The sequence below is a fragment of the Bufo gargarizans genome, chromosome 3 (genome assembly GCF_014858855.1).
Source record: "Bufo gargarizans isolate SCDJY-AF-19 chromosome 3, ASM1485885v1, whole genome shotgun sequence".
Lineage (NCBI taxonomy): Eukaryota > Metazoa > Chordata > Amphibia > Anura > Bufonidae > Bufo > Bufo gargarizans.
This window is the reverse complement of record NC_058082.1, coordinates 3,482,372-3,509,371: the sequence shown is the minus strand read 5'-3', so window position 1 is coordinate 3,509,371 and position 27,000 is coordinate 3,482,372. Positions and strand designations below refer to the sequence as shown.

The window sequence follows — 27,000 nt, the reverse complement described above, 5'->3', positions numbered from 1 at the left end:
GTGAAGTTATTCTGAATGACCCTATGTGCACCTTGAATATTATATACCCTTTTAGGGATAGATTTCAAATAGCTCTGATATAGCAGAAACCACTAAATTAGGAAATTGCTAAATTGGGAATTGTATTTCAACCCAGAACAAAAAATGTGCTTTGACGGACACTAAATAACTTTCCCAGCCACAACAGGACAGCGGTAACGACAGATTTAGCGGGATATAAATTTGAGGCCTAGTATTTAGGCGCTGGGTGACCGGTATGGATTTACTGACAGAATTAGACTGGGATATGGCCAAAAAATAACCACACTATTGCTGGTTAAATGCACTTGGTGACGGGCGCAGCTTGCCCCTGATGTAGTATATGGCCAAAAAATAAACAGACTATTGCTGGTTAAATGCACTTGGTGTGACAGCTTCACCCTGATGTAGGCTTTAGCCAAAAAACAACCACACCATTGAGGGTTAAATGCACTTGGTCGCAGCTTGTGCTGGCGCACCACAAGACACAAAATGGCCGCCGATCACCCCAGACAAAAGTGACTGACAAACGGTCTGGGCAGCCTAAAAACAGTGAGCAATTGAATTTCAGCAGCTCAATGACCCACAGCTGCAGATCGATCAATAATCAAGTCCTTTGGAGGAGTTATTCTGCCTAATCTCGCCCTACTGTCGCAGCCGCAACCTCTCCCTACGCTAATCAGAGCAGAGTGACGGGCGGCGCTACGTGACTCCAGCTTAAATAGAGGCTGGGTCACATGGTGCACTGGCCAATCACAGCCATGCCAATAGTAGGCATGGCTGTGACGGCCTCTTGGGGCAAGTAGTATGACGCTTGTTGATTGGCTGCTTTGCAGCCTTTCAAAAAGCGCCAAGAAAGCGACGAACACCGAACCCGAACCCGGACTTTTACGAAAATGTCCAGGTTCGGGTCCGTGTCACGGACACCCCAAAATTCGGTACGAACCCGAACTATACAGTTCGAGTTCGCTCATCCCTAGTGAGGTGTATATCATGGTGATATAGATGTAGTCCATACAGACAGGTGAGATGTAGATGAGGACTGTAGACAGGTGAGGTGTATAACATGGTTATATAGATGTAGTCAATACAGACAGGTGAGATGTGGATGAGGATTGTAAACAGGTGAGGTGTATATCATGGTTATATAGATGTAGTCCATACAGACAGGTGAGATGTAGATGAGGACTGTAGACAGGTGAGGTCTATATCATGGTTATATAGATGTAGTCCATACAGACAGGTGAGATGTAGATGAGGACTGTAGACAGGTGAGGTCTATATCATGGTTATATAGATGTAGTCCATACAGACAGGTGATATGTGGATGAGGACTGTAGACAGGTGAGGTCTATAACATGGTTATATAGATGTAGTCCATACAGACAGGTGAGATGTAGATGAGGACTGTAGACAGGTGAGGTCTATAACATGGTGATATAGATGTAGTCCATACAGACAGGTGAGATGTGGATGAGGACTGTAGACAGGTGAGGTGTATAACATGGTAATATAGATGTAGTCCATAAAGACAGGTGAGATGTAGATGAGGACTGTAGACAGGGGAGGTCTATATCATGGTTATATAGATATAGTCCATACAGACAGGTGAGATGTGGATGAGGACTGTAGACAGGTGAGGTCTATAACATGGTTATATAGATGTAGTCCATACAGACAGGTGAGATGTGGATGAGGACTGTAGACAGGTGAGGTCTATAACATGGTTATATAGATGTAGTCCATACAGACAGGTGAGATTTAGATGAGGACTGTAGACAGGTGAGGTCTATATCATGGCTATATAGATGTAGTCCATGCAGACAGGTGAGATGTAGATGAGGAGTGTAGACAGGTGAGGTCTATATCATGGTTATATAGATGTAGTCCATGCAGACAGGTGAGATGTAGATGAGGAGTGTAGACAGGTGAGGTCTATATCATGGTTATATAGATGTAGTCCATGCAGACAGGTGAGATGTAGATGAGGTCTGTAGTCAGGTGAGGTGTATAACATGGTGATATAGATGTAGTCCATACAGACAGGTGAGATGTGGATGAGGACTGTAGACAGGTGAGGTCTATAACATGGTTATATAGATGTAGTCCATACAGACAGGTGAGATGTAGATGAGGACTGTAGACAGGTGAGGTGTATAACATGGTGATATAGATGTAGTCCATACAGACAGGTGAGATGTGGATGAGGACTGTAGACAGGTGAGGTGTATATCATGGTTATATAGATGTAGCCCATACAGACAGGTGAGAAGTAGGTGAGGACTGTAGACAGGTGAGGTCTATAACATGGTTATATAGATGTAGTCCATACAGACAGGTGAGATGTAGATGAGGACTGTAGACAGGTGAGGTGTATAACATGGTTATAAAGATATAGTCCATACAGACAGGTGAGATGTAGATTAGGTCTGTAGACAGGTGAGGTCTATATCATGGTTATATAGATGTAGTCCATACAGACAGGTGAGATGTGGATGAGGACTGTAGACAGTTGAGGTGTATAACATGGTAATATAGATGTAGTCCATAAAGACAGGTGAGATGTAGATGAGGACTGTAGACAGGGGAGGTCTATATCATGGTTATATAGATGTAGTCCATACAGACAGGTGAGATGTGGATGAGGACTGTAGACAGGTGAGGTCTATAACATGGTTATATAGATGTAGTCCATACAGACAGGTGAGATTTAGATGAGGACTGTAGACAGGTGAGGTCTATAACATGGTTATATAGATGTAGTCCATACAGACAGGTGAGATGAATAACATGGTGATATAGATGTAGTCCATACAGACAGGTGAGATGTGGATGAGGACTGTAGACAGGTGAGGTCTATAACATGGTTATATAGATGTAGTCCATACAGACAGGTGAGATGTATAACATGGTGATATAGATGTAGTTCATACAGACAGGTGAGATATGGATGAGGACTGTAGACAGGTGAGGTGTATATCATGGTTATATAGATGTAGTCCATGCAGACAGGTGAGATGTGGATGAGGACTGTAGACAGCTGAGGTGTATATCATGGTTATATAGATGTAGTCCATACAGACAGGTGAGATGTAGATGAGGACTGTAGACAGGTGAGGTCTATAACATGGTTATATAGATGTAGTCCATACAGACAGGTGAGATGTGGATGAGGACTGTAGACAGGTGAGGTGTATAACGTGGTTATATAGATGTAGTCCATGCAGACAGGTGAGATGTAGATGAGGACTGTAGACAGGTGAGGTCTATATCATGGTTATATAGATGTAGTCCATGGAGACAGGTGAGATGTGGATGACGACTGTAGACAGGGGAGGTCTATATCATGGTTATATAGATGTAGTCCATACAGACATGTGAGATGTGGATGAGGACTGTAGACAGGTGAGGTGTATAACATGGTTATATAGATGTAGTCCATGCAGACAGGTGAGATGTAGATGAGGACTGTAGACAGGTGAGGTGTATATCATGATTATATAGATGTAGTCCATACAGACAGGTGAGATGTAGATGAGGACTGTAGACAGGTGAGGTGTATATCATGGTTATATAGATGTAGTCCATACAGACAGGTGAGATGTGGATGAGGAATAGGATAGGTTAGTATCTTCTGCTGCAGATTGCATATTTCACCTGGTGATGCAGACTCTTGTTTGTGGCACTGCCAGTTTAAACATCCGGTATTGATACCGAGAAGTGGTCACTAACATGTTATATCTATGACAACTGCAGTTCCACTGTCTATTCTTCACTGTGCATCTTTCCATTGAATCTTCGGGTAAATACTTTTTCTCAGTGAGGAAGCCATCGAATCAATCACTCACTGAATGAGTAATGATACCATACTGTGTTATTTTATTACATGTTTTCATGATATTTTCTGTTTTCTGTGAAGGCTCACCCGAACATTGGACGTCGTCATGACTTTATTCACTAAGGCATGGGAATCGGTAGGATTTCTCCAGACAATAAACTCAGTGGTTCTGGGGCTGGTGGCTCAGGTGAATGACTCTGCAACAACAGAGGAAATCGAGTTTGTCAGGAAGACTTTGGAGTCTATTGACCGGCAGCTGGCAATTGGAAAGGGCTTGATGAGAGACTCTAATGTCACCAGGTGTGAGGATGACATCGTAGTTGTGTACCAGCAGCTGGCTGCCATTGTCCGGGCAGGAAAGTCTTACAAAGAGAAAGAGAAGGAGGTGTTCATCCAATATGTGTACGACTACAAGATCGATAGACAGCTGAATGCACTGTACAATCGACTTCTCGGAGTCTCCGTCCTGGCAGACCATGTCACTCTACTACAGCAGGTCATAAGAGACCACCACCCACGCCGCTGGGAGATGATTGCCTTCTGCCAGCAGGTGAACTTTGTATTAGCCACTGGCCTGCTTTGCCTTTTTGTCCATGGATCTCTCACAGGAAGAGACACCCAGCTCATGATGGGCAGATGGACGGACAAAATGTCTGCTTTGTATAAGAGAATGGAGGACACCTCTAGAGATTGTGCTGCATACTTCAAGGAGCAAGCCCAGGAGGATGTTGAGAAGTATTTGCCTCTGCATGAGTCATTAACAGATGAAGAAAAAGCATTGGGCATACTGAAGATGCTGGAGAAAAATTATGACTGGCTACGCTGGGCAGTGATGATCTCTCGCTCACCAGTAGATAAGGCAGGAGGGGTCTTGGTGAAGGGAAGCTACATCTCTGTTCGGGGAGAATGTGGTACTCAGGTGGTGCTGAGTTATAGTGAGAACCCAGTCTCCCTGGACAAGGGAAAGATAAATCAACTTATCGGTGAGCTAGAGTGGAAAATCCCAAACCCGCCTCCAGACGTTTATGCCAACATTGAAGCCGATCCTAGCTACGCCAAGAGATACCTTGCCCAGCGTATGCTCAACAAGTTGTTAGAGGGCCTCAGCAAGGGAGTCACCATACACACTGTGCCAGGGAAACTAGAGATGAGCGGGAATTTCCCACCGGCCTCCTATGTCTTGTATGAGTATAAGCACCGCATGGCATCTGGTACGGTGTGCCTCTTTGGCTGAAGGTTTTCCAGCATGTTACATACATATATGTTGACAGTTGTGTCCTCTCTTTCTTATTAGGGTCTTGATCTTTACAATAAAACAGTGTACACATCATAGTCTTGTCCTATGTCTAGTTTTTCTTTTGAGGGTACTGGTTCTGCTTGCAGAGATCCAGCTAATCTCACAGGCCCCTGGAAAAAAAGTATGCAAACTGGCTCTCCTCCAGAAGGAAGAATGATGTCTCTCTAGTGCCACCTATAGGTGGATCTCCTGTAAATCGCTGTGTAACCTTTGCAAAGGCCTTGAAGCAAGACTATGGAGAGACAGGCTCTTCAGACGGGCACAGTAGGTGTGAAGGCACGTCATACCGGAAGTAGTGAGAAGATCCACCACCGAGAGGCAGGAGGACGAGGCACTAGAGACATCAACGCCTTAGGGCAACAAAGGCTGAAAACAGGACTGGGCATCAGAGGTCACAGACGTGTCCATAGATTCATGGCAGTCTTCATATGGGGAAATATGACAAGCTGGTTGTTGTGGCTTTGCCCCCATCGCTTTTGTGTGGTAAGAGCTGGTCCATATTGCCCATAAAACCTTCTGTATAGAGGAGAAGGCTCTTCACCCCATCTGTGAGTCACAATGTGTGTAATATTACATGGTGGCACTGTGCCATGACCGTATGTCACAGCGACAGGGAACAACTGTATCGGTGGCTGTTCACATGGCACAATTTGCTGACAGCGTTTTGTTGTAGTGGTAGCACGATGTCTACCTCCCATTGTCGTCAATGGGAGGCAGAGCTGCAGTTTCCGGTCTGGCGGTTTTAGGCCTGGGCTACACTGCGACTTTTTGTAGCTCAACAGATTTTAACCATTGAATGTCAGCTGCAGTCCACAAGAATGCATTTATTCGGACTGCTGCTGTAGTTAAATAGTTAAAAGCAATCAGTCGCGCTACAAAAAGTCACCCTAAAGCCGCGAACACGCGCAGAAAGGACATGTACCTTCTTGGCGAGGGGTCCGGGCACCACCCTGGCCATTCCGTGGAGCCAAGCCTCAAGCAGGTCTGTGGCATTCAACATGGACAATGGTGGGGGTTCCTGCTCCTGGTGTGTCAAACCCCTCAGGTGTCGTGGTCAATAGTGGCATCTGAGCGGTTAGACACAGGGAGCTGCCACCTTTCGGGGCCCCACAAATGCAATTATAGGGTGCCTAGAATCTGTCACGGCACCATGGGGCCTTCTGAGGACCCCCATGTCTACCATGGTCCGGCCACAGTCCATAGTACAAGCCATCAAAAGATCGTAGCTTCAAATCCCCTCAAAATAGTAAAAACACTTGAATAAAGCTTTAGAAATACTGTGTGTAAAAATCGGCGGCACGTCGACGCATAAAAGCTTCGACGCGCCGCCTCTGTGATCAGCCAGCGTCTTAAAGGGTTTCCGAGATATTTGAACTGATGACTTATTCTGTGGATAGCCTTTCAGCAGGGGCCCCGGGCCCCCACTGATCAGATACTGATCACCGATCCAGAGGATAGATGATCAGTTAAACTATATTGGAAAACCCCTTTAAATTATCCCATTATTTAACCCATGAGGTGAACGTCTGAAATAAACCTCGTAATGCCAGAACCGTCGTTTTTTTGGTCACACGGCCTCTCCATTGATTAAAAAATGATCTAAGGTCTTATGTAATCTAAAATGGCTTCGTCCATGCGAAAAGCGAGTGCCGCGGGCCGTAGAGAAATGCAAAAGTTATGTTTGAACGTGGCGGCACAAAGCAATCGTCTTTGTACCCGAGTTGTAAAAGATAAAAGCCGTATAAATGTGATATCGCCGCTGAATAAAGTCACCACCGCGCTGTGAACGCGATGAAAACTAATCCCTAACAACAATGGCGGAATCACCTTGTTTTATACAGTACAGGAGAGGTGCCACAAAATGGTGGCAGTAAAAAGTGCACTGCGGGACGGCCGGGTTTACAGGTCTGCGCTTTATTGCATGGATTATTGTAAGATGGACGCTGAAGGTCCAGCACAAAAGAGGAGATGGAAGTGGAAGCAGAGCAATTTATTGAGCATCACAATCTCATGTCCACTATGGGGACATCCCGTCTGTCTTCACCGATGAGACCCATCAGGGCATGACTCTAGCAGTCCATGAAGTACGAGGCAATGTTCCCGGGGGCCGGAGCCACCTTGGACGAGAGCAGTTCCTCCACATTCTTGTAGTGGTAGAAGGACTGACCATGGAAGAGATACAAGCCGTGTGTGTTACACATAGCACTGTCCACATCGGCGTGGATGATGGTCCTGTCTTCTCCAGAGCGCTTGCGCGTGTTCAGGTCCACCAGAATAAGCTTGTTCCCTAAACAGAAATGAAGGCCGGTTAGTGGATGCACACAATGACTGCTGGACCTCAAACCTTACATGGGCCTTCAAGCTTGACTTTGCAGCTGTCTGTAACCTACGTGCCAGAACATGTGAACCGTGATCCTGAGTGACATCCTCTTACTGTAGTCACCTCCAGAGCTGCGTTCAGACATCTGCTGGGACCAGACAGCCCCCTCTACTGCCCCCTCTAGGGCGCCTACACATGGTAATAATAGTCAGAAAAAGACCCAAGGTTAAGGAGACGCCTATCCTTTATGTCCAGCGGATGTAAGGAGGCCTCGCTCTCTATAGAGGTGTCATGGCGCTTGTTGGACATCTACAGTCACATATTGGAACAGGCCTCGGATCTTGGAACAGGCCTCGGCTTAGTCGATGGACTCAATATAGTGTAGAGACAAGACAAGGAAGCTGTGGTGGTGGATAAGTACCTACCTGCCCGGTAATATAATACATGCAGACACTTACCCCTGAGGAGATAGAGATCACTGGAGTGGGGGCAGGTGAAGGCGGCATCCACTGCAGTCACCCCGCTCACCTCCCACTCCTCCTGTATGGGCTTCGGATACCCGAGAACCGGGATGTACATTTGATCTGATATGTAGACGATGACCTGGGAACCCTAAGAGAAGAGCAGAGGAGTCACTCATGTTCTCCAAACCTGGGCGCCAAGTCTCTCATTACATTGTAGAAAGTGTCTGCCCCATCACTCAGCTTTAGGGCCTGTTCACATGGGGTAGACTTTCCATCGGCATTGCCATAATAAGCTGCCTCCCCCTCCATCCTCACAGCGTGAGTGACTGCAGCATCGTCCCCCTCCTCCCCTTCTACAGGGACATGTAGATGACACCGTCCACCAATATGGTCCATACACTACTGACTGCCAGGCACGTGGTAATGCGGCAGGGCATACGCTGTATCTGGGAGCCACCAAAATGTACACACCTTCGGATGGCCGTGATGTGGCTCCCGCACAACATCTGAGAAAATACATTAAAGGGGCTTTGTGGGATTTTCATACTGATGGTCTATCCTCAGGATAGGTTCTCAATATGAGGTTGGCAGGAATCCAACTCCCGACACTTCCACCAACCACAGCGCCATCCATTGAACAGTGGCTGTATGTGGTATTGCAGCCCAGGCCACGTGACCGTGAGATCACATGACCGAGGTGCTCCCCAGAGCCCTGCAGCCTCTTCACACAGCTGATTGGGGGGCGCTGGGAGTCGGATCCCCACCGGACTGCAGGCAGAGTCCACCACACCATGGAGGTCCAGTCACTCCATGAACCATCATTTCTTGCATCCTCTGAATCTTTTAACCCCTTCAGGACACTGCTATTTTTCATGACACGGGCAAAATGTGAAAATCCGACAGGTGCCCCTTTATACGGTAATAACTTTGGACAGCTTTTCGTTATCCAAATCTAACACTGTTCCCTGGCGAGACATCGTGCTTCACGTTCCTGGCAATTCACAGAAATTTAAATCAGAAAATTCACAGAAAAGTTTAAAAAATTCGCTACTTTTTACATTTTAATTTCTCTGCTTATAAAATAACATTCCCCAAGTGTCTGCTTTATGTCGGCATCATCTTGTAACTGTCGGGTTATATTTTTTTAGGACGTTAGAATCTTAGAAGCATTTTTATTTATTTAACCCCTTAGTGACCAGTAACATGCCCTTTTACGGTTTAGGGTGGGCCGCCACCTCTGTACGGTGGCCCAAGTGCTGCACGGGTCTCCTGAGGAGCGTGGGGGCTCAGCTGTGACATGAGAGCCGCGCTCCTGCTCTAATGGCCCTCACCAGCAGAAGCGTCCACCCGGCCACCCCTCCCGTGCTGTGGGCCGTAGTGGTGACGCCTTCGGTCTCCCGTCGCCCACCCAGGGATGAGCCTGCTGGTCAGTATGAATAGTGCAATGTTTTCTAGAAGTGGTCAAAAAATCACCTGTTATTGTCCCCTTGTGGGACTATTAAATGGTTAAAAAAGGTTTCAAAATTTTTATTAAATAAAAAAAATTCCATTGAAAGAAACACTTAATTGTAAAAAAATTGCAAAAATAAAATATCCTCCATATATTTGGTATAACTGCCCCCGTAAAGACCTGCGCTACGCAATTATCACGAATTACTGCTACCAAAAAAATGGAATAAAAAGTGATAAAAATGTGCTCTACACCCCAAAATGACACTAATGAAAACTACAAGTTGTCCCACAAAAAAATAATAAAAAACGTATGGCTCTTGGGATGCAGCATTACAAAAACACTTTCTTCTTCCAGTTCTTATTGTGTAAAAGAGGCAAAACATAAAGAAGGGTGCGTATATGGTATCGCTGTGATCGTACCGACCCCGATCTCCAGAAAGCAACGGAATGTCCCTGGGTGGCCCGCAGATCTAAGTGACACGTAAGCGGCCCACAGCGCTGTCTGCACCACGGGCACGGCCGGTTTCTTGTACCACACCTCTGTTTTCCGTGTGCCTCTGTATGGCTTAAAGGGGTTGTCTCATCACAGACAATGGGGGCAGATGGATAGCACATGCCCCCATTGTCTTGTAGGTGAGGGTCCCACTGCCAGGGTGGTCAGTACAAGGACGTCCCTTGTAACCCCCAGCATGTTGTGGCCCTTTCTGAGTGGTTGCCCGGGCAGGGATCTAGGGAGGCCTCTGAAGCTGGTGTAGAAGTTCTCCACATAGAGGTGGTCACCCTGATCCAGCAGTGGGTGCTGTAAGTCCTAAGGATCGGGGGTGGGGCATTCTGGGGGTGCCTCTCTTTTTAAACCCTGAACCTGCGGCTGTACCCAGAGCTCCTCTCACAGACCCTCTACATGTCAATGCCACACCATGCCCGCTTGCTGGACAGGTACCGGCGGACTTTTACCCTCCCCTTGAAATGTATCAGGGACTCGTCTACGCAGATGTCCTTTTCTGGGGTCCGCGTCTCGGCAAACTTTCGGCTAAAATATTTTATAGTAATACAATTAATAATATCGGAAAATATTTAGAAGCCCGTCCAGTCTGGAGGCCAGAGCTGCCACAAACTCTGGAATTTCGAGCTCATAGTCCCCAGTTGGTGGGGTCCATATGGGGTCACTCTGGGGGGGCTACCTCAGCCTCTGTCCGGGGCATCTCCTTCAGGGTCCCTCATCGCTGATGATGAGTGGGCCCCTCACTAGCCGTATCGGTCTCGGCGGACGCCTCTTCAGCTGAAAAGACTCCTTGGAGTGGACGGGCCCTTCTTATTCACTCACAGGGGCGCGCATGCAGGGATTTCACACTCGAGGGGCTTGTAATAGATTTCAAATAGAATTTAGGAGAAAAATTTTAAAGATAATAACTTAGTAATGAAAAAAAGGAAAAGAAACAAAGGAAAGCTTCCCTACAATAAAAAACTGACTTTTTTACACCAATTTAAAAAAAAAGCTTGGCCAGATTACGGAGCACTGACATGCGCAGCAGGTGCAGGACGCACAGATGTAGTGCGCGTGCAAAAACCTGAGCCCTACCTGAAACTGACTTTACAGATGTAACAAAAAACAAGGATCACTAGCTAAAAATGAAGGTACATCTCTCTATATGCAGCGGCCCACATCAGTCTGTAAATGGGACACTTTAAACATCTGCTTATTTATCCGTTTATCTAATGTCTGGTATTTCCTATTATCAGGCTGGCATTGTCATTCCACCCATTCACCCCTAGGTGGTGCTGGCACCACACTATATATAGCTTTGGGAGTGTCTAGCTTAGAGCAGAATGTTATGTCAGAGTGAGAGAGGAGAAGCAAGTTCATGGAGGAGAGAAACCGGTCCAAATCACCATGTAGCTGAGTTTCTTTCCTCTGGGCCCTGATCAAGCCTGGAGAAGACAACCCCAGCAACCAAGCACCAGACAGTGAGTCTATGTCTAAACATGAATCAGGCCTAGTGAGGGTTACAGCTGAATCTAACTTATGGACCTCATCAGCACCAGTGCCGGAGAGCAACTTTCCAAGTGCCGCATACACGTATGGATAATTAGTGCGCAGAATTGTCCTTATTCACTAGAAGTCTTCCGGGAAATAGTGGAAAGACCTAAACCTTTTTGGAGAGCATCCTGCAAAAAATATAGCAGAGAGTTTGCCTGCCACAAGGGAGTACGCCCTTATAGGATAGCTCAAAGTAAACCGAAACCAGCATATTTAGTACCAGAGTGCTAGAGATTAAGCCTAGGACTATTATAAGAAGTCTTGCCTGTAAAGTGTCAATTCTAAAGAGAAAACTCCTCAACTGACAATTGCCTAAACCTGATAAGTGGAATACATTTGTACTTATTTCTGAGTCATCACTTATGCCATATGAATGCACTTTATTGATGGACTCTCTGTAACATCTGCCTTGAGACTGTTGATTCAAGTAAAGGTTGGAATTGTTTTACAACAACTGACTCTTCATTACTACTACTACACTCAACATATGCACCTTGCGTCACGAACACAGGGGCCCAGCCACCAAAGCACCTTAAACACCAATTACCATCAAGGGCACCTCAACCAACATCTGGCTGGTGTTCCCTGCAACAGAGAGTGCCACGGAGGATTTAGTTCTGTCTTCCCATCCACAGCACTGCCGGCCCAGGGAGGCTCTGCTAACCGTGAGTACAAACAACTACTACCCCCATCTGCCTGCCGTGTTTTCCCCTGCGGTCCAGCTCGCTGCATATATATACTGTGAGGCAGTGACAGGGAAGAGATGTGTGTCCTAGAAGGTGCAGGAACCTCTTACATGTACGGTGTGATTTGTTGGGGTTTCCCCTCGATCACCGGGCCTGAGGTCAGGTGCCATAATCACTTGGGGATACAGCAATCCTCGGTGTGAGAGGAGGAGGGAGGCCCCAGGGAATAGACCTACTGAGGGCCTGTGTGGTCCCTGCCAGGAGGGCTGGGGGCCCACAAGGCTGAGGAAGCCTGAGTTTGGGGGGACCCAGCAATGCCTGAAAAAGAGATGTCGCGCGGTCAGAGTCGGCAGGACTGTGGGACAATATCCTCCAAAGTTTTGCATGTTTGCTGTCAGGAGGACTGGGTGGCTGTCTGACCGCATGGCTGTGTGAAGCCTGATACCGCAGTGTGAACACTGAGCTAGAGGTGAGTTACGGAGACCTCTGTATAGTGAGCGCCCAGACGGGCAAGGGTTTATGGCTTTGTGTTGATGTGACACATTGTGATGTGAAGCTGAGACTTCATTGTGCCGAGTGACGCCAAACCTGGAAGGGTGATGAGCGGTGTGACAAATAACGTCTGATGAGAAGACTGTCACTGCCGAACCCCCCCGTGTGATGAGAAGTCTGTCACTGCCGACCCCCCGTGTGATGAGAAGTCTGTCACTGCTGACCCCCCGTGTGATGAGAAGTCTGTCACTGCTGACCCCCCGTGTGATGAGAAGTCTGTCACTGCTGACCCCCCGTGTGATGAGAAGTCTGTCACTGCTGACCCCCCGTGTGATGAGAAGTCTGTCACTGCCGACCCCCCGTGTGATGAGAAGTCTGTCACTGCTGACCCCCCGTGTGATGAGAAGTCTGTCACTACCGACCCCCCGTGTGATGAGAAGTCTGTCACTGCCGACCCCCCGTGTGATGAGAAGTCTGTCACTGCGACCCCCCGTGTGATGAGAAGTCTGTCACTGCTGACCCCCCGTGTGATGAGAAGTCTGTCACTACCGACCCCCCGTGTGATGAGAAGTCTGTCACTGCCCACCCCGTGTGATGAGAAGTCTGTCACTGCCGCCCCTCCGTGTGATGAGAAGTCTGTCACTGCCCACCCCGTGTGATGAGAAGTCTGTCACTGCCGCCCCTCCGTGTGATGAGAAGTCTGTCACTGCCCACCCCGTGTGATGAGAAGTCTGTCACTGCCGCCCCTCCGTGTGATGAGAAGTCTGTCACTGCCCACCCCGTGTGATGAGAAGTCTGTCACTGCCGACCCCGTGTGATGAGAAGTCTGTCACTGCGACCCCCCGTGTGATGAGAAGTCTGTCACTGCGACCCCCCGTGTGATGAGAAGACTGTCACTACCGACCCCCCGTGTGATGAGAAGTCTGTCACTGCGACCCCCCGTGTGATGAGAAGACTGTCACTGCCGACCCCCCGTGTGATGAGAAGTCTGTCACTGCCGACCCCCCGTGTGATGAGAAGTCTGTCACTGCCGACCCCTCGTGTGATGAGAAGTCTGTCACTGCCGCCCCTCCGTGTGATGAGAAGTCTGTCACTGCCGCCCCTCCGTGTGATGAGAAGTCTGTCACTGCTGACCCCCCGTGTGATGAGAAGTCTGTCACTGCCGACCCCCTGTGTGATGAGAAGTCTGTCACTGCCGACCCCCCGTGTGATGAGAAGTCTGTCACTACCGACCCCCCGTGTGATGAGAAGTCTGTCACTGCCGACCCCCCGTGTGATGAGAAGTCTGTCACTGCCGACCCCCCGTGTGATGAGAAGTCTGTCACTGCGACCCCCCGTGTGATGAGAAGTCTGTCACTGCGACCCCCCGTGTGATGAGAAGTCTGTCACTGCTGACCCCCCGTGTGATGAGAAGTCTGTCACTGCTGACCCCCCATGTGATGAGAAGTCTGTCACTGCCGACCCCCTGTGTGATGAGAAGTCTGTCACTGCCGACCCCCTGTGTGATGAGAAGTCTGTCACTGCCGACCCCCAGTGTGATGAGAAGTCTGTCACTGCCGACCCCCCGTGTGATGAGAAGTCTGTCACTGCCGACCCCGTGTGATGAGAAGTCTGTCACTGCCGACCCCGTGTGATGAGAAGTTCTGTCACTGCGACCCCCCGTGTGATGAGAAGACTGTCACTACCGACCCCCCGTGTGATGAGAAGTCTGTCACTGCGACCCCCCGTGTGATGAGAAGACTGTCACTGCCGACCCCCCGTGTGATGAGAAGTCCTGTCACTGCTGCCGACCCCCCGTGTGATGAGAAGTCTGTCACTGCCGACCCCTCCGTGTGATGAGAAGTCTGTCAGCTCTGCCGACCCCTCGTGTGATGAGAAGTCTGTCACTGCCCGCCCCTCGTGTGATGAGAAGTCTGTCACTGCCGCCCCCCTGTGTGTGAGAAGTCTGTCACTGCCACCCCGTGTGATGAGAAGTCTGTCACTGCCCGACCCCCGTGTGATGAGAAGTCTGTCACTACCGACCCCCCCGTGTGATGAGAAAGTCTGTCACTGCGACCCCCGTGTGATGAGAAAGGAACTGTCACTGCCGACCCCCCGTGTGATGAGAAGTCTGTCACTGCCGACCCCCCGTGTGATGAGAAGTCTGTCACCTGCCGACCCCCCGTGTGATGAGAAGTTCTGTCACTGCCGACCCCCCCGTGTGATGAGAAGTCTGTCACTGACGCCCCCCCCGTGTGATGAGAAGTCTGTCCTACCCCCCGTGTGATGAGAAGTCTGTCACATGCCGACCCCCCCGTGTGATGAGAAGGTCTGTCACTTCCGGCCCCCCCGTGTGATGAGAAGTCTGTCACTGCCGACCCCCCGTGTGATGAGAAGTCTGTCACTGCCGACCCCCCGTGTGATGAGAAGTCTGTCACTGCCGACCCCCCGTGTGATGAGAAGTCTGTCACTGCCGACCCTCCGTGTGATGAGAAGTCTGTCACTGCCGACCCCCGTGTGATGAGAAGTCTGTCACTGCCGACCCCCCGTGTGATGAGAAGTCTGTCACTGCCGCCCCCCGTGTGATGAGAAGTCTGTCACTGCCGACCCCCGTGTGATGAGAAGTCTGTCACTGCCGACCCCCCGTGTGATGAGAAGTCTGTCACTGCCGACCCCCCGTGTGATGAGAAGTCTGTCCTCTGCCGACCCCCGTGTGATGAGAAGTCTGCACTGCCGACCCCCCGTGTGATGAGAAGTCTGTCACTGCCGACCCCCGTGTGATGAGAAGTCTGTCACTGCCGACCCCCGTGTGATGAGAAGTCTGTCACTGCCGACCCCCGTGTGATGAGAAGTCTGTCACTGCCGACCCCCCGTGTGATGAGAAGTCTGTCACTGCGACCCCCCGTGTGATGAGAAGTCTGTCACTGCCGGACCCCCCGTGTGATGAGAGTACTGTCACTGACCGACCCCCCGTGTGATTGAGAAGTCTGTCACTGCCGACCCCCCGTGTGATGAGAAGTACTGTCCACTGCCGACCCCCCGTGTGATGAGAAGTCGTCACTGCCGACCCCCGTGTGATGAGAAGTCTGTCACTGCCGCCCCTCCGTGTGATGAGAAGTCTGTCACTGCCGCCCCTCCGTGTGATGAGAAGTCTGTCACTGCCGCCCCCCCGTGTGATGAGAAGTCTGTCACTGCTGACCCCCCGTGTGATGAGAAGTCTGTCACTGCCGACCCCCCGTGTGATGAGAAGTCTGTCACTGCCGACCCCCCGTGTGATGAGAAGTCTGTCACTGTGCCGACCCCCCGTGTGATGAGAAGTCTGTCACATGCCGACCCCCGTGTGATGAGAAGTCTGTCACTGCCGACCCCCCCGTGTGATGAGAATCCTGTCACTACTAGCCGACCCCCGTGTGATGAGAAGTCTGTCACTGCCGACCCCCGTGTGTGAGAAGACTGTCACTGCCACCACCCCGTGTATGAGAAGTCCTGTCAATGCCGACCCCCCCGTGTGATGATAGAAGTGCTGTCACTGCCGACCCCCAGATGTGATGAGAAGTCTGTCACTCCGCCGCACCTCCGGTGGATGAGAAGTCTGTCCACTGCCGACCCCCCTGTGTGATGAGAAGTCTGTCACTGCTGCCACCCCGTGTGATGAGAAGTCTGTCATCTGCCGACCCCCCGTGTGATGAGAAATTCTGTCACGACCGACCCCCGTGTAGATGAGAAGTCCTGTCCACTGCCGACCCCCTCGTGTGATGAGAAGATCTGTCACTTGCCGACCCCCCGTGTGATGAGAAGTCTGTCATCTGCCGACCCCCCCGTGTGATTGAGAAGTCTGTCACTGCCGACCCATTCCCCCCCGTGTGATGAGAATCTGTCACTGCCGACCCCTCGTGGTTGATGAGAAGTCTGTCACTGCCGACCCCTCGGTTGATGAGAAGTCTGGTCACTTGCCGAGAAGTCTGTCACTGCGACCCCCCGTGTGATGAGAAGACTGTCACTGCCGACCCCCCGTGTGATGAGAAGTCTGTCACTGCCGACCCCCCGTGTGATGAGAAGTCTGTCACTGCCGACCCCCGTGTGATGAGAAGTCTGTCACTGCCGCCCCCCGTGTGATGAGAAGTCTGTCACTGCCGACCCCCTGTGATGAGAAGTCTGTCACTGCCGACCCCCTGTGATGAGAAGTCTGTCACTGCCGACCCCGTGTGATGAGAAGTCTGTCACTGCCGACCCCCCGTGTGATGAGAAGTCTGTCACTGCCGACCCCCCGTGTGATGAGAAGTCTGTCACTGCCGACCCCCCGTGTGATGAGAAGTCTGTCACTGCCGACCCCCCGTGTGATGAGAAGTCTGTCACTGCCGACCCCCGTGTGATGAGAAGTCTGTCACTGCCGACCCCCCGTGTGATGAAAGTCTGTCACTGCCGACCCCCGTGTGATGAGAAGTCTGTCACTGCCGACCCCCGTGTGATGAGAAGTCTGTCACTGCCGACCCCGTGTGGATTGAGAAGTCTGTCACTGCACCCCCCGTGTGATGAGACGTCTGTCACTGCCGACCCCCCGTGTGATGAGAAGTCTGTCACTGCCGACCCCCGTGTGATGAGAAGTCTGTCACTGCCGACCCCCCGGGTGATGAGAAGTCTGTCACTGCCGACCCCCCGTGTGATGAGAACAGTCTGTCACTGCCGACCCCCCCGTGTGATGAGAAGTCTGTCACTGCCGACCCCCGTGTGATGAGAAGTCCTGTCACTGCCGACCCCCAGTGTGATGAGAAGTCTGTCACTGCGACCCCCCCGTGTGATGAGAAGTCTGTCACTGCCGACCCCCCGTGTGATGAGAAGTCTGTCACTGCGGACCCCCCGTGTGATGAGAAAGGCTGTCACTGCCGACCCCCCGTGTGATGAGAAGTCTGTCACTGCCGACCACCCGACCCCCCCACCGTGGTGATGAGAAGTCTGTCACTGCGACCCCCCGTGTGATGAGAAGTCTGTCACTGCCGACCCCCGTGTGATGAGAAGTCTGTCACTGCCGACCCCCCTGTGTGATGAGAAGTCTGTCACTGCCGACCCCCGTGTGATGAGAAGTCTGTCACTGCCGACCCCCGTGTGATGAGAAGTCTGTCACTGCCGACCCCCATGTGTGATGAGAAGTCTGTCACTGCCGCCCCCCGTGTGATGAGAAGTCTGTCACTGCCGACCCCCGTGTGATGAGAAGTCTGTCACTGCCGACCCCCCGTGTGATGAGAAGTCTGTCACTGCGACCCCCGTGTGATGAGAAGTCTGTCACTGCCGACCCCCCGTGTGATGAGAAGTCTGTCACTGCGACCCCCCGTGTGATGAGAAGTCTGTCACTGCCGACCCCCCGTGTGATGAGAAGTCTGTCACTGCCGACCCCCCCGTGTGATGAGAAGTCTGTCACTGCCGACCCCCCGTGTGATGAGAAGTCTGTCACTGCCGACCCCCCGTGTGATGAGAAGTCTGTCACTGCCGACCCCCCGTGTGATGAGAAGTCTGTCACTGCCGACCCCCGTGTGATGAGAAGTCTGTCACTGCCGACCCCCGTGTGATGAGAAGTCTGTCACTGCCGACCCCCGTGTGATGAGAAGTCTGTCACTGCCGACCCCCGTGTGATGAGAAGTCTGTCACTGCCGACCCCCGTGTGATGAGAAGTCTGTCACTGCCGACCCCCCGTGTGATGAGAAGTCTGTCACTGCCGACCCCCCGTGTGATGAGAAGTCTGTCACTGCCGACCCCCCGTGTGATGAGAAGTCTGTCACTGCCGACCCCCCGTGTGATGAGAAGTCTGTCACTGCCGACCCCCCGTGTGATGAGAAGTCTGTCACTGCGACCCCCCGTGTGATGAGAAGTCTGTCACTGCTGACCCCCCGTGTGATGAGAAGTCTGTCACTGCCGACCCCCCGTGTGATGAGAAGTCTGTCACTGCCGACCCCCTGTGTGATGAGAAGTCTGTCACTGCCGACCCCCCGTGTGATGAGAAGTCTGTCACTGCCGACCCCCAGTGTGATGAGAAGTCTGTCACTGCCGACCCCCCGTGTGATGAGAAGTCTGTCACTGCCGACCCCCGTGTGATGAGAAGTCTGTCACTGCCGACCCCCGTGTGATGAGAAGTCTGTCACTGCGACCCCCCGTGTGATGAGAAGTACTGTCACTGCCGACCCCCCGTGTGATGAGAAGTCTGTCACTGCGACCCCCGTGTGATGAGAAGTCTGTCACTGCCGACCCCCCGTGTGATGAGAAGTCTGTCACTGCCGACCCCCCGTGTGATGAGAAGTCTGTCACTGCCGCCCTCCGTGTGATGAGAAGTCTGTCACTGCCGACCCCCGTGTGATGAGAAGTCTGTCACTGCCGACCCCCCGTGTGATGAGAAGTCTGTCACTGCCGACCCCCGTGTGATGAGAAGTCTGTCACTGCCGACCCCCTGTGTGATGAGAAGTCTGTCACTGCCGACCCCCCGTGTGATGAGAAGTCTGTCACTGCGGACCCCCCGTGTGATGAGAAGTCTGTCACTGCGACCCCCCGTGTGATGAGAAGTCTGTCACTGCGACCCCCCCCGTGTGATGAGAAGTCTGTCACTGCCGACCCCCCGTGTGATGAGAAGTCTGTCACTGCCGACCCCCTGTGTGATGAGAAGTCTGTCACTGCCGACCCCCCGTGTGATGAGAAGTCTGTCACTGCCGACCCCCCGTGTGATGAGAAGTCTGTCACTGCCGACCCCCCGTGTGATGAGAAGTCTGTCACTGCCGACACCCGTGTGATGAGAAGTCTGTCACTGCCGACCCCCCGCTGTGTGAGAAGTCTGTCACTGCCGACCCCCCGTGTGATGAGAAGTCTGTCACTGCCGACCCCCCGTGTGATGAGAAGTCTGTCACTGCCGACACCCCGTGTGATGAGAAGTCTGTCACTGCCGACCCCCCGTGTGATGAGAAGTCTGTCACTGCCGACCCCCGTGTGATGAGAAGTCTGTCACTGCCGACCCCCCGTGTGATGAGAAGTCTGTCACTGCCGACCCCCTGTGATGAGAAGTCTGTCACTGCCGACCCCCCGTGTGATGAGAAGTCTGTCACTGCCCGGACCCCCCCCGGGTGATGAGAAGTCTGTCACTGCCGACCCACCTGTGTGATGAGAAGTCTGTCACTGCCGACCCCCGTGTGATGAGAAGTCTGTCACTGCCGACCCCCTAGTGTGATGAGAAGTCTGTCACTGCCGACACCCGTGTGATGAGAAGGTCTGTCACTGCCGACCCCAGTGTGATGAGAAGTCCTGTCACTGCCGACCCCCCGGTGTGATGAGAAGTTCTGTCACTGACGACCCCCTGTGGTGATAGAAGTCTGTCACTACCGACCCCCCGTGTGGTGAGAAGTCTGTCACTGCCGCCCCCCGTGTGATGAGAGTCTGTCACTGCCGACCCCCCAGTGTGATGAAGAGTCTTCACTTGCGACCCCCGTGTGCTGAGAGTCTGTCCCTGCCGGACCCCCCGTGTGATGAGAAGTCTGTCACTGCCGACCCCCCCGTTGTGATGAGGAAGTCTGTCACTGCCGACCCCCCGTGTGGATGAGAAGTCTGTCACTGCCGACCCCCCGTGTGATGAGAAGTCTGTCACTGCCGACCCTCCGTGTGATGAGAAGTCTGTCACTGCCGACCCCCGTGTGATGAGAAGTCTGTCACTGCGACCCCCCGTGTGATGAGAAGTCTGTCACTGCCGACCCCCCGTGTGATGAGAAGTCTGTCACTGCGACCCCCAGTGTGATGGAGAAGTCTGTCACTGCCGACCCCCCGTGTGATGAGAAATCTGTCACTGCCGACCCCCGTGTGATGAGGAAGTCTGTCACTGCCGACCCCAACGTGTTGATGAGAAAGTCTGTCACTTGCGACCCCGTGTGATGAGAAGTCTGTCACTGCCGACCCCTCCGTGTGATGAGAAGTCTGTCACTGCCGACCCCCCGTGTGATGAGAAGTCTGTCACTGCCGACCCCCCGTGTGATGAGAAGTCTGTCACTGCCGACCCTCCGTGTGATGAGAAGTCTGTCACTGCGACCCCCCGTGTGATGAGAAGTCTCTCACTGCCGACCCCCTGTGTGATGAGAAGTCTGTCACTGCCGCCCCCCCGTGTGATGAGAAGTCTGTCACTGCCGCCCCTCCGTGTGATGAGAAGTCTGTCACTGCCGACCCCCCTGTGTGATGAGAAGTCTGTCACTGCCGCCCCTCCGTGTGATGAGAAGTCTGTCACTGCCGACCCCCAGTGTGATGAGAAGTCTGTCACTGCCGACCCCGTGTGATGAGAAGTCTGTCACTGCCGACCCCCAGTGTGATGAGAAGTCTGTCACTGCCGCCCCTCCGTGTGATGAGAAGTCTGTCACTGCCGACCCCCCAGTGTGATGAGAAGTCTGTCACTGCCGACCCCCCGTGTGATGAGAAGTCTGTCACTGCCGCCCCTCCGTGTGATGAGAAGTCTGTCACTGCCGACCCCCCGTGTGATGAGAAGACTGTCACTGCGACCCCCCGTGTGATGAGAAGTCTGTCACTGCCGATCCCCCGTGTGATGAGAAGTCTGTCACTGCCGACCCCCGTGTGATGAGAAGTCTGTCACTGCCGATCCCCCTGATCATTGACACACTCTCTGATTAGCGCTCAGCGGTCACAGAAAAATAGGAAAAATCCAAAAAAGTCACAAGGTGGAGGGGGATGGGGATGAGAAAGAAGGGATCACTGCAGCGGTTCTTCTTTCACAGGAGAAGCACTGAGTATAAATGTGGAGGTGCACTACAAGTCCCAGCAAGCCAACCAGCAGCACAGAACCTCTCTGCAGGCAGTCACTGGCTGGAATGGATGCCTTCCGCCCCCTCTGCTGCTATAGCGCTGCCATAGGCTGGGACATTGTACCAAACACTGAGGTCCCCTGCCTGACCTATGGGTGACTGGTTCAGCGCCAATCACCGCCGTCTGATGCGTCCCCCCCCATTACTGGTTTACACCATGCAGGAGCTGCGGTCAGTGCAGACCGGCCAATTACGGCGATTGAGGCTGCAGGGGGGCAATAAAACATCCCGGGTTCCTTAGGTACGATGGCTGCTCTGCCCAGCGATTACGCGCAGTGACCAGGTTTCAGTTGCGCTGTACATGTATGGCGCATGACGTGAAGGGGTTAATCAATAAGGCTCATTATTGATTATTATTGGCGGATGCCGAGCACCGCCTGTCCACCACCTTTCAGCTAATACACGTTGTGGGGTTCAGAACAATCTGTCATGGATGGCCCTATCCAAAGACCTAGGGTGGTCTCCTAGATGAGCCAAGGGCTGACCTCAGTTCTGGCCACAACGGCTCCTTTTCTGGTGACCTCTTATCTATCCTGCATCTAATGCTGCCCGTGGTCTGCTGAGGATGTACTCCGCTCCATCACCCCCACAAGCAGTGCCAACATACCTGAATAAAGTACATTCGGTTCTCGTGGTTGAAAACGGCGTCCACCGTACCCTGCAGGTTTTTCCAGGTGTGACTGAGAGGCCAGGCATGCCACCCATCCTTACTGGCGTCCAGCCGGAAGAACCAGCCCCCTGGAATAAAGCAAGACTATCAATGGCGGAGGTGATGACAGTCCTGAGCGCCAATGTCCATCCTCACAGACCCACAACCATAGCATCGCCTATGTGGGTCACTTCATAGGCTCAATCATCCCCTTCCCATTAGATTACCTCGGTATGCGTAGGTCCAGGACTTGTCATCAGAGCTGAAAGCCTCAAAAGATCTTTTGCTGCAGCGGTCCTTGATGGACATAAGGGTGGCATTCTGCCGGGCAGCGTGTCCATGTCCTGGGTGCAAAAACATGGAATCACGTTGGTCACGTTACAATAAAGTGGCACTAATCATCCTCATTTCTGAATAATATATAGATGATGGGGATTGGCAGCGCTTGACTTGATGTTCTAGAAGTCTGACTGATCCATCTCTATTAAAGGGACATCTACCTGGGTGCTTCTATAACATGTGGTCTACCAGGACATGTAAACCATAGTGCAGAACAATATGGTAGCATCGTCTAGCTTTACTGTGGGGCTCTTGGGTTCATCCTCCCAAAGAGAGGTCATCTTCTCCCTTTAGATCTAGGAGAGCAGGTCCTGCGGTATTTTGACATTCTGGAGATCAGGTCTACCTTCTGGAGGGCCTCCACACGCATCCTCTGCTCTCTCCACAACTAGGAAAGCCTGAGGAGCAGGCCCTGCTAACTGGGGGATGGAATTACGACAGTCTGAGGATCAGGCCGAGGTTCTCTACACTCCATCCTCTGCCCCTTCCAGATCTAAGAAAACACCCCCATCATCTGCTTTCTCTGGATCTAAGACAGCCCAGCTGGAGAAAGAGTCTCCACACCTGAAAAGCCAGAAAAGAAGGCCCTGCTAACTGAGGAACGGAATTATGACAGCCTGGGGATTGGGTCTACCTACTCGTGAGGGTCCCTCCACACACCATCCTCTTCTCTCCCTCACTATCTAGTAAAGCCTGAAGAGCAGGCCCTGCTCACCAGGAGAGAGAGGCCTCGACTGGGATGGACTAGTGTATGGATACTGCGGTTGAGCACGTGCTATAGTCGTGCATCTACCTTAATATTTAAGTGGCCATGAAGTGCAGGGTGCTCCACTACGTCCCTAATGTGCAGAGGTGGCTGTGGACCTAGATTTATCTATATGCAACCGACTGTTCCATTTGATTTCACAGTAGTAATGGTGGGCCACCGCAGATGTCATCTTAATCATCACAATCTATTTACTGTATGGATTGAGAACATTTTTGGAAACTGAAAAAATGCAGATCTGAACCCGCAAAATGTCAATGCTAACAGTGGAAATCCAATGGTTCTTACTCTAGACCGTGGCTACAAGACTGAGGAGGTCCCTCACATGAAGACACCAACATGATGGCTAACATGACCAATGTGGTCTCTCTGCTCAATAACTAGATGCAAATGTTCCTCCACCTCAATTCCTGGAACTCACCTCTATCGGGACACCGGACAAAGTAATCTCTGGCGTCCAGTGGTCGTGGGGACAGAACCTGGCCGCTCACTGGATCAAATCTAGTAAAGTAGATGTCATTAAAGCAGTAATATCTTCCCAGCCACCGGACAGTGGCCGTGCAGCTCCCGAGGGCGGCCCATTGACGCTGCTTTATCGGAGGCTCCTCCTGAGCGCTGTAGATATATACATGGCCACCTGAAGAAAGGAAAGAGGTGACATCCCTTATTACACTGTATTGTCCCTGGTGTCTAGGAGTCCTATACTGTTCAGTCTCATGTCAGAGAGGTCACACCCCCTTATTACACTGTATTGTCCCTGGTGTCTAGGAGTCCTATACTGTTCAGTCTGTGATGTCGCAGAGGTCACACCCCTTTATTATGAACGCACCTGGCAGTGCTCCAGTTGCAACTCCTGTCACTCCATGGCGGCGCTGTCGGCAATGTGCCGTTTCCATGGCACCAAACCTGACTTATATGGGAGCTGCTCGTCCTATCAGGGAGCAAAGGCGTTGGACCAATCAGGTGCGGTTCCAGTGTCACATGCTGACCCCAGGTGCCTGTGATTGGTTCTGTGGCCTCTTGTATTGGACTTCTGTTTGGATCTCCGGTTCTTTGATGTTTGGATTGATCCCGACCTCGCTGCAGCCATTTATGATCCGCTGGTTCTCACCCCGTTCTGTGATCGTATCTTGTCTTGGTTCTGATGAATTGCTCTGGTTTGGATTCTGGCCTGATTTCGACTCTGCTTCTGGATTCTGATCCATTCCTGGGTTTGCCGGTCATTTGCCTCAGCACCTAGTCAGGAAGGGACCGCCACCCAGCTGGGGGCCTCCGCTTGGGATGGATCATGCAATTAGGTAGGGACAGTGGTGCAGGCGAGTTCAGGGCTCCACCATTCCTACCTGGATAAAATCACAGGCCTTACCAAAACCTTTCAGTGTTTTCCATTGTGGCATGGATCCAATGTGGACCTTACCAAATGCATGGTCTTCTCAACTGATCCAGGGGCTTGCAGAAAGGGTTTAACACCAGGAGACTGTGACAGGTCCATCACAGCTCCCCAAGTAAAGTGGTCTGATCGCTTTCCAGGTGATTGGAAGCCTCCGTGTTGTTTAAGGAAAGCTATGGATGATATTTTCTCCTTAGACCTCACTCAGAAAGTAGGGGACATTATCTCTGCCCTGGAGATCCCCAGGAATGGGCCTCCTCTTCCTCCTGACTCTCCTGAGCCGTCATCTGCTGAAATGGTTTTCTCTGCTCTTGGTGTTCTGTATGACCAACCCGACCGAGTGGCGTCTGCAGAATCCAGATCTCTCCAGGACTATTGTGTGGACAGAAAAGGTGTCGCCTCCACATGGAATGACCCGGCCCTGAGAGGTCAGCTTTGTCAGGGTTTGTCTGACACAATTAAAGGGGTCCTCTCACTTCAGTAAGTGGCATTTATCATGTAGAGGAAGTGAATAGAAGCCACTTACTAATATATTGTTATTCTCCATATTGCTTCCTTTGCTGGCTGGATTCATTTTTTCCATCACATTATACACTGCTTGTTTCCATGGTTACAGACCACCCTGCTTTTTCCTATAGTGTGAAAGCACGACCACCACTAATGGATTGCAGGGTGGTCTGTAACCATGGAAACAAGCAGTGTATAATGTGATGGAAAAAATGACTCCAGCCAGCAGAGTAGGCAATATGGAGAATAAAAATATATTAGTAAGTGGCTTCTATTCACTTCCTCTACATGATAAATGCCACTTACTGAAGTGAGACAGCCCTTTAAGGACCTGGTAATGAGTTGACTCTCTTGAGGATACTATGATGTTAGCGGTAGGATTGGACTGACAATTTAGGGAATGTTCCTCCACACCGGTTCCTGCTTCCAGTCCAGATTTGTCATCCAGCTCCTCCAAGCTTCCACTGATGAACCTCTAGAGGTGGGTGCGACTTCACCTTCTCAGGACAGAGGCAGTTTTGGAAGGAAAAGGAGATTGTTTCTTATAGGGCGCTGCTGATCATCTGCTCCAGACTGGTCCAAAAAGGCTGCCAACCAGTGTGGCTTGCTGGAAAGGCGTTTAGGCCAACAGGTATTTCCCAGAATCTCCACCTAGAAGTCCTGCAAACAATCAGGAGATGCTTCTGTAGACCCTGGTTCTGCAGATAATTTAGTGGATTTGTTTTTTGCTGTGTCCTTGGCTCTCCCATTATTGTCCCCGGGGTGGACAAGACATGAAGATTGCACCCCAGTGTTCGGTGTTGGTTGGAGCCCTGCTCTTCGCTATGTATAAGGCTGAGTTCACCTGTCACAGTAAGGGCTCATGCACACGGCCGTTGGGTCCGCAATCCAGGAGATGCGTTGCGGTGCAGAACAGAAGCACGGATCGGAAGTTCTATTTTTTACGGTGCGGATGGATCACGGACCCATTTAAGTTGAATGGGTCTCGATCCATTCCGGCTGCCGCACGGATGTTACCTGTGCATTAGGGACTGCAAATTGCGGTCCTAAATGCATGGAACGGCCACGCAACGGCCGTGTGCATGAGGCCTAACTGATCAAATAACTGAAGCCTAATTCTTGGCCTAATGGAGAACACGATGCTGATGTTATCCTGGGTCCGTCATGGCTCCAGCATAATCCAGTTATTAACTGGAACTGTGGTGAGTTGGAGAAATGGGGCCCAAATGTTCCCATACCTACGTGCACTGCTGGTCTGAATGTGGAGATGGGGCAGGTTCCCGAATAGGTCTTCTATCTAACACCAGTACGGATTCTCCTCGGCCGCTCAGACTGTATGATTGCACCAGTGATTTATTGCCTGGTGTAAAATCTCCTAAAGTGGGGATCTATAATCTCTGGACCTGGATGACGAGCCCTGAGTGATTCTATCCAGGATTGTTTACAGAAGGGTCCTGTTCGGTCTTGTAGATCTCCAACGGGGACTCAGACCATGCATAGATCATAGGAGCTGAGGGAAATTACAGTGAAGAATCCGCGCCCTTTACCACTAATCCTGGACTTGTTGAACCCGATTCTGGGCTCAGTGGTGACCTCAGGGGGACCGCGTTTAGTAGCCCAGGGGGTCCTTGTGAGCACCTGGTCATGTCATTTGGGTTAAGCAATGCTCCTCTGTCTTCCAGAATCTGGTGAACGGTATTTTCAGGGAATGTTCAGCAGATTTCTTGTATATCTTGATGATATATTGATTTATTCCCTGGACATATCAGAACGGTCTTACCGATACTTTGTGATACCCTGTATGTAAAACTGGAAGAATGTGTTTTCGGGGTTCAAGAGGTGCCATTTCTTGGGAATATTCTTACCCCAAAAGCTTTTCAGATGGACTTTACCAAGGTCCAAGCTATTATGGACTCCTCTCTGAGAGCATT

At 51.4% G+C, this 27,000-nt stretch overlaps 2 protein-coding genes across 2 annotated transcripts in view; one reads left to right on the top strand and one right to left on the bottom strand.

Annotated features, from left to right (window-relative positions):
* The first annotated feature begins 3,857 nt into the window (after positions 1-3,857).
* Positions 3,858-5,119, top strand: LOC122933252. The gene has a single exon (XM_044288122.1). It carries the CDS (start codon positions 3,963-3,965, stop codon positions 5,088-5,090), a length of 1,128 nt encoding a protein of 375 aa, XP_044144057.1. The 5' UTR covers positions 3,858-3,962; the 3' UTR covers positions 5,091-5,119.
* Positions 5,120-7,051: 1,932 nt separating this feature from the next.
* Positions 7,052-27,000, bottom strand: part of HPX (hemopexin) — a 41,383-nt gene continuing 21,434 nt past the window's right edge. The window contains exons 6-10 of the mRNA XM_044284790.1: positions 23,594-23,809; positions 22,295-22,411; positions 22,026-22,156; positions 7,932-8,085; positions 7,052-7,440 (exon numbers count right to left, since the gene is read on the bottom strand). Coding sequence (XP_044140725.1) covers positions 7,223-7,440; positions 7,932-8,085; positions 22,026-22,156; positions 22,295-22,411; positions 23,594-23,809 — 836 coding nt within the window. The 3' untranslated portion in view covers positions 7,052-7,222. The remainder of the gene's footprint in view (positions 7,441-7,931; positions 8,086-22,025; positions 22,157-22,294; positions 22,412-23,593; positions 23,810-27,000) is intronic.

Excerpts from the sequence above, each read along its gene's own strand:
- LOC122933252 (XM_044288122.1), top strand. The coding sequence starts at position 3,963 with ATGACTTTATTCACTAAGGCATGGGAATCGGTAGGATTTCTCCAGACA.